The sequence below is a fragment of the Heterocephalus glaber genome, unplaced genomic scaffold (genome assembly GCF_053883595.1).
Source record: "Heterocephalus glaber isolate CG9 unplaced genomic scaffold, H.glaber_assembly_v1.0 deba00001537, whole genome shotgun sequence".
Lineage (NCBI taxonomy): Eukaryota > Metazoa > Chordata > Mammalia > Rodentia > Bathyergidae > Heterocephalus > Heterocephalus glaber.
In genome coordinates this window covers 5391839-5404194 of record NW_028258332.1, presented here as the reverse complement: position 1 = coordinate 5404194, position 12356 = coordinate 5391839, and the positions used below count along the sequence as shown (strand labels likewise).

Sequence of the window (12356 nt, the reverse complement as noted above, 5' to 3'; positions counted from 1 at the left end):
TGGACAGTTTGCTACGAGAGGCTTTAGATGTCATACTGCATACAAAAGAAGTAAGATGAGGGGATGTTCAACTGCTTACCTGTAGAAATCATTTCCCTGAGTGGACAAAACATTACGTCATAAACTTGAATTGTAAGGGCATCAGGTCAGTCACCCCATCGTCAAGGTGGGCACACACCCTCCCTGGTGGCTTCAGGATAGCTGGACTCTGCCATGTCTCTGGTCTCCCACGGAGTTTACTCCTGACTCTGCCAGCTCCCTCAGCTTCAGTGTGCCCAGCCTCTTTGAGCACATGCTGTGCCTTCCAGCAGCCTGGCTCTGAGCAGTGGGGTGATGTACAGATGCAGGTCACAGAGCAGAGCACCTGCAGCCCCTTTTCAGAAACACACTCACGTTTCTGTACCTCCAACCAGTGTCCCTTGCCTGCCTCTCTGCCCATCACCCCGTAGTGTCTGTTTGATACTGCGTTTCTAAAGCATCGCCTGTGCATGGCAGACAGGCACTGTCCCCCCTGGTAATACACTGGCAGCAGACTCTTTTAGGAAAGTCCTTCTTGAGTCTCTCACCCTCTGCTCCCAGCCCGGGTTTGCTGCCCTTCCTTAGGCCAGCAAGCACCTCGGGCTGGGGATGCAAGTCTCCACTTGAGCCGTGACATCTTAACATCCTTCCGGAGGGAAATTCTCCAGGGCAATCCCGATGTCCAGCATGGCACCCACTCCTGGCTGCTTCCCCTCCATCCAGAGGAGCCCTGGTTGGCATGCCCGGGAGCCTGAAGATGAGGCTCCATCCCAGAGAAAGTGTTATCATCTGTACAGCAGTAAGTGGGCCTCAGGTACTGCCAGGGCCCAGGAGGAAGGGGAGACCTGCCCAGAGTTGCTCCCTGATTTTATAAAACCGCAGCCGCAGGTCCATTAGCTGCCCTGCTGCAATCTCACACACCTGCCAGGGCAGGCAGGGAGGAGGCTAAGCCAGTTAAGCTTCTCTACCATGTCCCCTTCTCCAAGATCCATTTCTAGGCAGGATGAGCAGAAGGCAAGACCACGCGCCCTGGCTCCAGGTGGCGTGGGCCTCTCCTGATCTCCAGGGGCCTCGGAGGAGGTGTAGCTCTCCAGTGAGACTCTGGGAGCTGATCTCCTGTAAACACTCAGGGTCTCCATCCACTTCTGCAGCCTTATCTTCACTGCTTCTTAACACAGATTTTGGCTCTCATCCTGGATCCGAAAGTCCTGCCTCCTCACCTGCTATCTACCTTCGCCTGCCCCTCTTTCCTTCAGGAGTGAGTGCATTCTCTCCACTCATCCTCAGTCTAGCTGGCTCTCTTGGCTCCGCCTTGCCCTCTATTTGCTTTTGTCACTGTCCACAGTGTGTTTTAGGATAGTTTAGGACACACAAACTGCCAAGGCATTCTCTGGTGGCAGTTACGATGATGATGATGATGTGAGAATAATAGTAAGACTGCAGCATCAAGTATACTCATGGCCTAAGTGTCTGTTTTGAGGGAGAAGATCAGTAATAATGGTGATACTGATAACAGTAAGAGTGGATGTTGGTTCTATGTTTACAAAGGGCCCAGTGATGTGCTAAGTGTGGTCAGAACATCAGCTCATTTCACCCTGAGAACCTCCCTGGAGGAGAAGTCAAATCACGGAGTGGAAATGGAGCCTCTGTGGCTTAATGAGGACCTCTCCCAATGGGGGGGGCTGTGGCCTGAAATCATGCATTTTGACTGTGCTCACTGCACTTTCCTGGTTTGATGGCTCCAATATCGCTCATGACCAGTATTCCTATCATGCCTAGAGCTTGCCAGCAGCTTCCAGGCACACAGAAGAGGGAAACTGCTCCAAGGAGCCTCCCTCTCTCTCAGGGTGGCTTGAGTGAAGCCATCCTTTTCCTCAGATATCTGCTGCTGGAGCTGTGAGACGATTAATTTAACCAGTGTCACCAAAGGTACCAATGGGTAAGTACCGTGCCAATACTGTGGCCCACAGGCCCCCAAAGGCGAGAGTGTCCACCCAGGCCTTACCATGTTGAACACAGCCATGGTCAGTATGATGGCCGTGGTGCCAACAGTGAGGGAGATCCGTGGCCAGGGCCGGTTGGAGATGATGCCTGAGGACTTCAAAAGCCACATGAGCGAGGCGGAGGCTTTTTTGCTGCATTGCTGGAAAGAGAGAGAAAAAGACAAAGAAACGCTGTGCTTTCGAGTATGTCCTCTCACGGCTGGGAGGGATGATGACAACATTAACAACCAGAGAAGCACAACACGGGTCGTGAATTAGACGAGTGGATTCTGTCCTTCCCTGGGGACACAGAGCAAGCCACAAACCTTATGACTGTCGGCATCATCATCACAAATTAAGAACAAATTGGATTTCTATGATGCAACAGTATGATATGCATATAAGTCTTTTAAAATAGACCCAGAGTTGTGTTTTTAAGTAATTCTTCAGGCCAAGGAAAGATGTCAGTTAATTGAATCACTCTGGGAGATGAGTCTCATTGGAAACAGCAAGTACAAATTCAGCTGATTCATGTAGAAAACAGGTCAACTCGTCTCCCATCCCTTTTACCGCTGCAGTCGCTGATCATCGGGACAGAAGCAGAGCACAGGTTTAGTTTGGTGGCTGAACCTGCAAAGACGATATCCAAAGGTCCCAGCGCTGAGGCCTGAGGACTTTGCCACATCCCGCCTTGCAGGGCTTTCTCCCATGGTGCTGGGCATCGGACCCAGGTCTCCACACTGACCTATATCCCCAGCCATTTTTAATTTTTATTTTGAGGCAAGGTCTCAGTCTGTTGCTAATTTGCTAGGTTGTGCTCAAACTTGAGACCCTTCTACCTCAGCCTCCCAGAGTGCTGCGATTTCAGGTGTGATGGCCACGCCTGGTCTCTAAGCATACAATATGAAATTTACCCTCAAAAGCTTCTCAAGGGTATAGTTCAGCCATCTGGACTGCATCACACTGCTGTGAGACATCTCTACAACTTTTCCATTTTGCCAAACAAACTCTACCCATAGAACAAGAACTCTTTCTCCTCCCCTCTTCCCACCCCTGATCCCATTCTTCTCCTTCCATGATTTGGACCTTGACCACCCCTCATGGAAGTGTATTCATGCAGTACTGTCCCTTCGGAACTGGCTACTTCACTCAGCATGAGGCCCACGAGACTCATCATAGCATAGTGCAGGACAGAGTTTCCTTTTAAGGTTGAACCAAGTCCCGCTGTTAGTACATACACCTTTGTTTTATCCATTCACCCACTGAAGAACACATGGGTTGCTGTTTCTTAGCTTTCTTGAACAATTCTGTGAGCACGGCTGTTGGAAATGCTCTCTTAGTACCAGAAGGAACTGAGGTCTTTAGCAGAGGATAGCAGGTCCCTCACCATTTACCAAGGGACAGACACAGCTCCGTGGGCTCTCAGAGATGAGCACACCATAACCTGAGGGCCACCTCTCAAGGGAGGCACCTCAGCCCAGGGGACAGGACACCGGTACAGACGTTTCCACCAGGCATGGGAACCACAGGCATGATGTTATCTGATGTGACAGGCAGTACCTAAGAGTTCCGCAGGAATCTCAATTTTAACCTTTATGCTAAAGAGGCTGTGGCCTCATGGCTTGGTGTTCTTGGAGCATAAAAGAGTGATGCCTTAAGAAACTCAGAGGAAGTAGTATGGGAACGCTGCGCTTAGGCCCTTGGACCTGTTCTACTCAGCTAACCTAACGGTAGATCTGACGCATCACCAATAAAAGGCAAATGGAAAGTGCTGCTGAACACAGCTGGGAAACACCTGTATTTCTCTACCTCTTTCTCATTTTCTTTCTGGTTATTCTGAAAACTGCTATTGAGATAGCACTGCAGTATGTTAAATGTCAGCCCAACAATCAAATGAGATTAATTCAGGAGCAGAGGTGATTAGAAGGGCAGAGGGTCAGCCAGCAGTCCTCACAGTTGTGGGACTTCCTGCAAGTTATTCATCCTCTCTGACCTCAGTTTCTCCATGTCTAAAATGGGGAGCATAGCAGTAGCTGCCTCCTTGACATTTTCAGAGGCTAACAGAGCACAACAGAGCACTGCAGATGACTTAGAAGTGTCAGTCCTCCAAGTATTTTCAAAGAAGAAAACATGGTATTTCTCAGAAATATTTTAGGGACTAAAAACCAACTTGCTTTATACCTCTTTGGACAAAAGCAATAAAAACTTCTGTTTCTCCTCTTTCCCACTTGGTCATTTTCCCCTTGCAGGTCCTGATGTAGAAGACGAAGGGTGTTTGTCTACAGAACATAGCCCAACTTGCATATGAGCCCATGTTTCAGGTTCACTCCTTGGGGAGTTTTCCTGGCACTTCCCTGATTCCTCTGTGAGCCTGTTGGGGCTTGAGCCAGCACTGGCCTGAGTGCTCGGGGGCTCAGGGGCTGAGCAGCTGGTGCAGGAGGTGCACTTGGCCAGGGGCTGCAGGGCATCTTCTCCCTGGCAAATAGAGAGCCAGCTTGGCACTTCACACTTCTATCCAAGTGCAGAGTTGTAATAAGGCTTAGTGGCCTTAAACTTGTCTCCTAACAGGATGGGCCTAGTGCTCTGAACACACAAGATCTCAGAAATCCAGGTGGCCATGAAACACTCACCTGAGCATGCCCATCACTGCTGAGTGGGTGGAGTTCTCTGCAATCAGAAGCTGCCTTCTAAAGCTCTGGGTTTCTTGAGGAGTCTCAGCCCCAGCTTTCTGCCTTCTGGAGGCCCAGGACAGCCTGTTCTTTCTCCGTGTGCATTAAAAGTCCACACTCTAGGTGTGTAGCACAGGTTCTGCTGCAGGACATGCCTGGACCAACCCTGTCTGTCCCTTGGTGATTTCCCTTTGGGTCTGTCACTAAGGTAATGAACATTCTCAGCAAGCATCGGTTGGGTTCTTCCTGCCTAACAAGACCTGCTGCGGTCACTGTGTTCAACCAGCTATGGGTGGCTGGGGCTAGCTCAGGGTCAGCAAGGACTGCCCGGTGTGGACAGTGCCCCAGTGTTGGAGCAAAGCCCTGGGCAAGGGCTGGGGCTGCACTGGGCACAAGAGAGAAGCAGTTGATTTCTCAAAATACCATTGATTGAGATAAAGAAATATCCCCACAGGAAACTCAAGTGCAACTAGATAATCGAAGCACATGTGAAAGCCTTCAAGACATTAATATTATGGGTAATTATAGCTTGACACGTTCCTGCCATCCAGAAAAAGGTCTTCAGCCAATTACAATGCCAAGTGGATGCTCCTTTGGGTAAATACTCAAAAGCACACTATTTAATGAAAAACTTAACCACTGTATTCTTCAGGCAAGATTTCAACACAGGTTTTGCTTTTCTAGTAATAATAGTTTCTTACTGAGCCTCTCTGTTGTGTTTCTGACTTTTCTGAGCTTTAAAACATTGTATTAATTAAATTCACCTAATATATGCATCTTGTTTTTAGGTATGTCATCTTATTTTTTACAATGAGCACTAATGAAATTGTGAATCCAGTCTACCTTCATAAATGTTAAGCTAAATTCTGAAGAATTAATTTTATAGCTAAAGGCTACCAGTTGCTTCCAATGCAAGATACTCAAATTAAGAAAGAGACGAGGGTAGGGGAAGGGGAAACATGGTCAGTAGGGTTTTTTCTTTGTAAAAATTTAAATAGAATTTATAAGGATTCTATTTTTCTGTGGGAGATCTGTCTGTCTAAGATGAAGAGTGTTAATACCCCGCTCACATTCTTTCTATTCTGTTCCTTCCAGCACTAACTCTGGAATAGTGTCCACCCATGAGTGTGTGTTCTTTCTTCTACTGCATCTCTCTGTACTTTTAGAATCAACCCTGTGCCTGCTAGTGGTGAGCGTGGGACTGCCAGCCAAGAACATTTGTGACTTCTAGAGGAAGAAACAGTATTCAGCACGAACAGTGAGCAAAGATGTTGTTAACAAGAAGAATTATAACAGTGAATAATTCAGGCAGCTCCAGTTCAGAAAAAATTTAAACCATACTAGCATGGGCAATGGGAAGGGATCCTCAGACTTAGAAGAGGATCTCTGTATAGTTCCCGAAGATCCAGATATTAATGGGTCTTGTTAATTAGGTTCACAGGTTACAGGTTTTAAGGCAATAACCAAAACCAAAACCACAGATCAGACTAGAACATGCAACTCCCAAGTTACTTGAGAGAATAAAAGAGGACAAACTCCATTGGCAAAGAGAAGGGGAAAGAGAAGAAAAATAAATACATAAAAGGAAAGAAGACATATGGTAGATTAACACACACACACAGAGCCTGTGACAGTCATTATAATACATGTGAATGGATCACAATAGTTAAGTCAAAGAGACAGATTTTGAGATGAGAGACACATGTACAGCCAGACTCCTTTACTAGAGACACAACCAAACCTGCACACGAAGAAGAAGCTGAGTGCAAAAAGACGGGCAACTGGACAGCAACAAACCCAACTGAAAGAGGGCTGCCATGCTGTATTCACATTAGAGAAAACGGGCTTCAAGGGAAAAGCTCTCCCATGGGGCAGAAAGCTTTCCTGTTGCCGGTGTGTGACCTACTTTTCCTTTCCCGGAATGACTTCCGAGTTTGTGCTTTCATCTCTGCCTGGAACATGGTGGGGGGAGGCACCATATTATCTCTGCTATACAAAGCACAAGGTAGCAACGGTGGGAAAAAACATCTCTTCTGGCGCGCATCGAGGGTCTCTGTTGCTTACGGACGGGCCTTTGTGGCTCTCTGTGACTGGAAGATTAGAGCAAGAAGCCTAATGTGCGGGTAGCCTCGACCCCCACCCACTCCCCGGCGGAGGTCTGGCCGCTCCCATCCCCAGGAGCCTCCTTCCTCGCCGCCCTGAGTGCGTCTGAGTGCCCCAGTGGCCTGGGCCCCCGAGAATAGTCTCCGAGGCCCAGGTCGTCGGGCTTCCGCGTGCCGGGTGAGGGGAACTGGGGTGTCCTGGGGGACCCCTGACCCCACTCCGGGCGCCAAAAATGCCACACGGTGAGGAGCAGCTGTGTTCATTGTCAATTGGAGATAGACTCCTGTGATCACTGGCGTACAGCAAGTTTTCTGTATTGATCCAGGCCAATGTGCAATACCAACATGTCTGTGTCTACTGATGGTGCTGTAAGCACCTCACAGATTCCCACTTTGGAACAAGAGACCCTGGTTAGACCAAAGCCATTGCTTTTGAAGTTGTTAAAGTCTGTTGGTGCACAAAAAGACACTTACACTATGAAAGAGGTCATATTTTATCTTGGGCAGTATATTATGACTAAACGATTATATGATGAGAAGCAACGACATATTGTATATTGTTCAAATGATCTTCTAGGAGATTTGTTTGGAGTACCAAGCTTCTCTGTGAAAGAGCACAGGAAAATATATACAATGATCTACAGAAACTTGACAGTAGTCAATCAGCAGGAACCATCAGACTCTGGCACATCTGTGAGTGAGAGCAGGCGTCACCTTGAAGATGAGAGTGAACAAAAGGACCCTGGGCAAGAGCTACAAGAAGAAAAACCTTCATCTTCAGATTCGGTTTCTAAGCTGTCTACCTCATCTAGAAGGAGAGCAATTAGTGAGACAGAAGAAAATTCAGATGAATTGTCTGGTGAAGGACAAAGAAAACACCACAAGTCAGATAGCATTTCTCTTTCTTTTGATGAAAGCCTGGCTCTGTGTGTAATAAGGGAGCTATGTTGTGAAAGAAGTAACAGCAGTGAATCAACAGAGACTCCATCAAATCTGGATCTGGATGATGGTGTAAGTGAACATTCAGGTGACTGGTTGGATCAGGATTCAGTTTCAGATCAATTCAGTGTAGAATTTGAAGTTGAATCTCTTGACTCAGAAGATTATAGTCTTAGTGAAGATGGACAAGACCTCTCAGATGAAGATGATGAGGTATATCGAGTTACTGTGTATCAGGCAGGGGAAAGTGATACAGATTCATTTGAAGAAGATCCTGAAATTTCCTTAGCTGGCTATTGGAAGTGTAATTCATGCAATGAAATGAATCCTCCCCTTCCATCGCATTGCAACAGATGTTGGGCCCTTCGCAAGAATTGGCTTCCTGAAGATAAAGGGAAAGATAAGGGGGAACTCCCTGAGAAAGCCAAATTCAAAAACTCAACACAGGCAAAAGAGGGCTTGGATGTGCCTGATGGTAAAAAACCTGCAGCAAATGATTCCAGAAAGTCATGTATTGATGAAGATAATGATAAAGTCACACAAGCCTCCCAGTCACAAGAAAGTGAGGACTATTCTCAGCCATCAACTTCTGGTAGCATTATTAATAGCAGCCAGGAAGACGTTCAAGAGTTGGAGAAGGAAGAAACACAAGAGAAAGAAGAAAGTGTGGAATCTAGTTTTCCCCTTAATGCCATCGAACCTTGTGTGATTTGCCAAGGTCGACCTAAAAATGGTTGCATTGTTCATGGCAAAACAGGACATCTTATGTCATGTTTCACATGTGCAAAGAAGCTAAAGAAAAGAAATAAGCCCTGCCCAGTATGCAGACAACCAATTCAAATGATTGTGCTAACTTATTTCAATTACTGTCATATCCATAAAAGTATATATTTTAAATTTGTAACTATATAAGCCTAAAAATTTAGACAACATAGATTGTATGAATATATATCAAAGCAAGAAATATAAGTAGTACATTTTTTTTTTTTTTTAACCAGGGATCGAACTCAGGTTCTTGCGCTTGCGCAGCAGGCAGCGAAACCACTGAGCTAAATCCCCGGCTATAAGTAGTACATTTAAATGTAACTTATTTAGTACCTTTTGTGTAAAGAGAAAGAAAAGTATGCGAAAGAGTTAATATTTAAAATGTAGATACTCCGAAACACCAATCCTTAGTTTCTCTCCCCTTTCAGAAGTTCTTACATTTGGTGCTATGTTATGTAGGTAAAAATGTGCCACTTATTATAATTAATAAGACTCTTTAGTGAAAATAACCAGAATTGGTAATAATTGAGATTATAAATGATAACATAGGTAATGTTATTCAACATTCAGCTCTGCAAAATGGGTCTCATTTTATATGCTTATGGATTACTAATGTAGTCTTGATTGTCTAAATTTTTAGGTTTAGCATATGTATATTATTTATTTACAAATAAACAATTTATTGAATGTTTAAAAAAAAGAAAAAACATTTCTTCTGATGTTTTCTAGCAGTGTCTGGTATACTTGTTCTAAAGATGAAATTTTTTTATTGGTAGTGTTTTTGGTTAGAATCACTCTCTTATATTTGGTATAGAAATGAAAGTCCATCTCAGGTACTTTAGAAACTTGATTCTGACAGTAGCTACGCACTTATTACAATTACTGTGATGACAACTATCTATGGTTGTTCTTTTATCACCGATTGTAATGAAAATGTGAACTCGAATCTTTTTAGTTTGTTTCTACCTGGATAAAATTCATTGTTTATCAAACAAAACACTTTGATAAGCTTTACCGCAAATAGATATATTTTGCAAAGTATTATTTTTCTTAAGAGTATTCTTTCAAAGCCCAAAGGCAATTATAAATGAATCTTTTCATTTTATTAAATGGCTTTTAAGCTGGAGTTACTGCTTCAAGTAATCTGGTCCAAGGACTGGATAAATACACATCAGGAAACCAGAAGAGAAGAGATATGAACAGGTGCAACATGAGGTTACCTTGACTCACCAATGTGATTTGGGTTAAGCAGATATCACAGGGTGAACTCCGTGCTGCCAAGCCCACGACTATGAACATGGACATTTCTACCCAACATGGCGCCCCATCTGCTGGTGACTTTCTATACCATCTGACCCTCTGGAACCTGCCTTCAGGGTTTCGAGTTCTACTTCGAGTTCTGGCTCCAATATTGATTTGCTGCTCACCACTGGGCAAGGGAAGTATCACTTGTAGGCCTCCTTGTCATGAAGCATAGAATGGATATTCTCTCCGAGGGCCATCATGGATAAATGAGCCAGGATATGCTAAGTGTCTGGCCAAGTAAGTAGGCTTTTTTAGCATGATATTTATTAATTACAAACTCCAGTCAGGGAAGGATTAGGACTACTCATGGGGACTCTGCCCACCAGCAGCATTTGGATCAATTCTGAAGGTTCTAATACAAGGGCAGAAAGCATACACAGGGGCACAGTCATGACATCCATGATTCTGCTCCAAAGTACCCATTCGCTCCTCAAGAGATCTGGCTATGACCCTTCTGCCTTATTTCTCATGAGGGGAGCTTCAGTCTGAATGACTGGAAGTGGAAACTCAGGTAAGGGCATGGAGTCTTGGGTCCCTCATCCACAAACTGAGCTGCTGGGCAAAGTTATCCCTTGTTTCCTTTCTGCTCTTAAGTTTTCCAGTTCTAAACTGCTGACCAGCATCAGAGAGAAGGCAAAGGCCCCCAGAGGGCACTCAGAGACGAGCAACCTCAGGAGACTTGGTGCTGAGGACAACAGGATGACAGGAAGGCCAGGAGCTGGCCAGATGCTGAGTGAGCTGCAGCCACCCTGAGCTGAGGCAGAGCTTCAAGCGTGGAAGGGGTCCAATCTGGGTGAGAGTGTGCTGGGACATCTTCTGAGCAGTGTGCCAGGAAACTGAATTTGGGTGTCACTTCCAACCTTCCTGACATTAAATATTTATTCTGTCTCTTAAGTCCCCCAAGTATCACAATGAGCGAAGTACCATTGAGATGAACTTGAGGCAGATCTCTCTGTCTAACCGGGCACGATACATAAGGGGAAGCCAGCCAGGAGGAGGGAAGCTGGTGGAGGCAAAGGTGGGCTCTTTGGAGTTAGCCCAGGAAGGTTAGAAGACTATTCCCATGTGAGGAGCCGGCCTGAAGCTGTCAGAAGCGAGGGGGTTGGTGCTTAAGAGTGAGTCATTTCAGTGAGGCAAGCCAGTCTCCATCCCATCCTCATTCACACATTCATTCGCACACGGAACACCCCCCCCACACACACACACCCCGTAGGACATCTGCAGAAGGAAGGGTTTGCAAAGCACCGTGGGGCAGGTCTCACTCTGCCTGGGCATCTGAGTAATGAGGGAGAAGCTACACGGGGCCAGGGGAGAGGAGGGCGTAAAGAGTCCCTGTAAGCAGCCAGAGTCCAGCAGCGTCCACACAGCATTTACCTGCCCACTGGACATGTGCAAGTAGACAGCACTGCTGCACCCGGTGGAGGACAGAAAGCAAGTTTAGAAACCATTCTGGTCATAGAGAACTTTACTACACATACGGGAAAACAACAGAAAGAAAAATTAGTGGCCAAAATGAGATGCATACATGGAGGCTAAAATATGTGGTACAGACCCTAGGGTCTCATGGTCCCCACAGAAGAACCCAGGGCGCGGGTTAGTGTGGATCCTGAGAGTTTCTGAGGAAGCAACCAGCTCCAAGGCCCCTCTCAGGGCCAGGAGGGGGACGTCGGCACTTTGGCTAGGGAGAGAGCAGTGCTCACCCCTCCGGGAAGGAGCAGGGTCAGGCCCCGGGCTTCTCACAGAAACAGCAGCAACTGAAAAGAGGTTTCCTGAAGTAGCTTTAGATCCTGTCACTGATCAAACAGCTACAGTTTCCTTGTAACCAGAAAACATTATTTTTCTTCATTTGGATGCCTTTCTACCTTTTTATCGAACCCAGCTATGAAGCAGCCGATAGATTGTTTTGTTAGTGTGTGCTTGTGAGACACAGTGACTACCTTCAGCCTGAGGGGTTGGTACACTTACGGATCACATCTCGGTCCTTTGTGCCTTCTCTATCCCTCTGCCCTCCCCTCTCCCTCCTTCCCCAGACCCCCTTCCCATCTCTATCAAGCTACTTCCCTGTGTCAATGTGATTTCCTTGTGTGGCTCTTCTTGTGAAACAGAAGGTGACAAGGACAAAGCTCTGGAATAGAAGGATCTTCCAGGCTTACCTTTGTAAGAGCAGCTGACCCTAACTCTTCACGCAGAGAATGGAATTCCAGTGCTATCAGCCAGTGCTGCTTTTGACATTTATGTTTTCAGAACGGTAACAATGTATGTTCATAGAAGGCAAGGCTGGGGTGGCCAGTATTCCTACATAAGCTTATTGCTTAATTCATAAGTACATGCCAATCATTGTTAAACATTGTACAATTGGCAGGTTTTCAAGAGACCAGGGACTGAGCAGGTAGGTTGTAGCAATATGTACAGTCTCTGTGGAATATTCATGAAATAAACAGTTTTGGACTATGTTTGGAGAGTGGACGATCAAGCACAGATAATTCGCATCAATCAGCTGGTCATTAATAGTTTGATGTTGAGAGTTTAAAAATGGAATGGTTTGAACACTAAAAAGAACCTATTCTTAAAACGCT

General features: G+C 45.8%; 1 protein-coding gene and 1 pseudogene across 2 annotated transcripts in view; one reads left to right on the top strand and one right to left on the bottom strand.

Moving 5' to 3' along the window:
- Positions 1-12356, bottom strand: part of Adcy2 (adenylate cyclase 2) — a 405544-nt gene that overhangs the window by 52043 nt on the left and 341145 nt on the right. For both annotated transcript variants that reach the window (XM_004845165.4, XM_021258598.2), the window contains one exon: positions 2024-2161. In XM_004845165.4, coding sequence (XP_004845222.1) covers positions 2024-2161 — 138 coding nt within the window. The remainder of the gene's footprint in view (positions 1-2023; positions 2162-12356) is intronic.
- On the top strand, positions 7028-8622 carry LOC106009417 (E3 ubiquitin-protein ligase Mdm2 pseudogene; annotated as a pseudogene).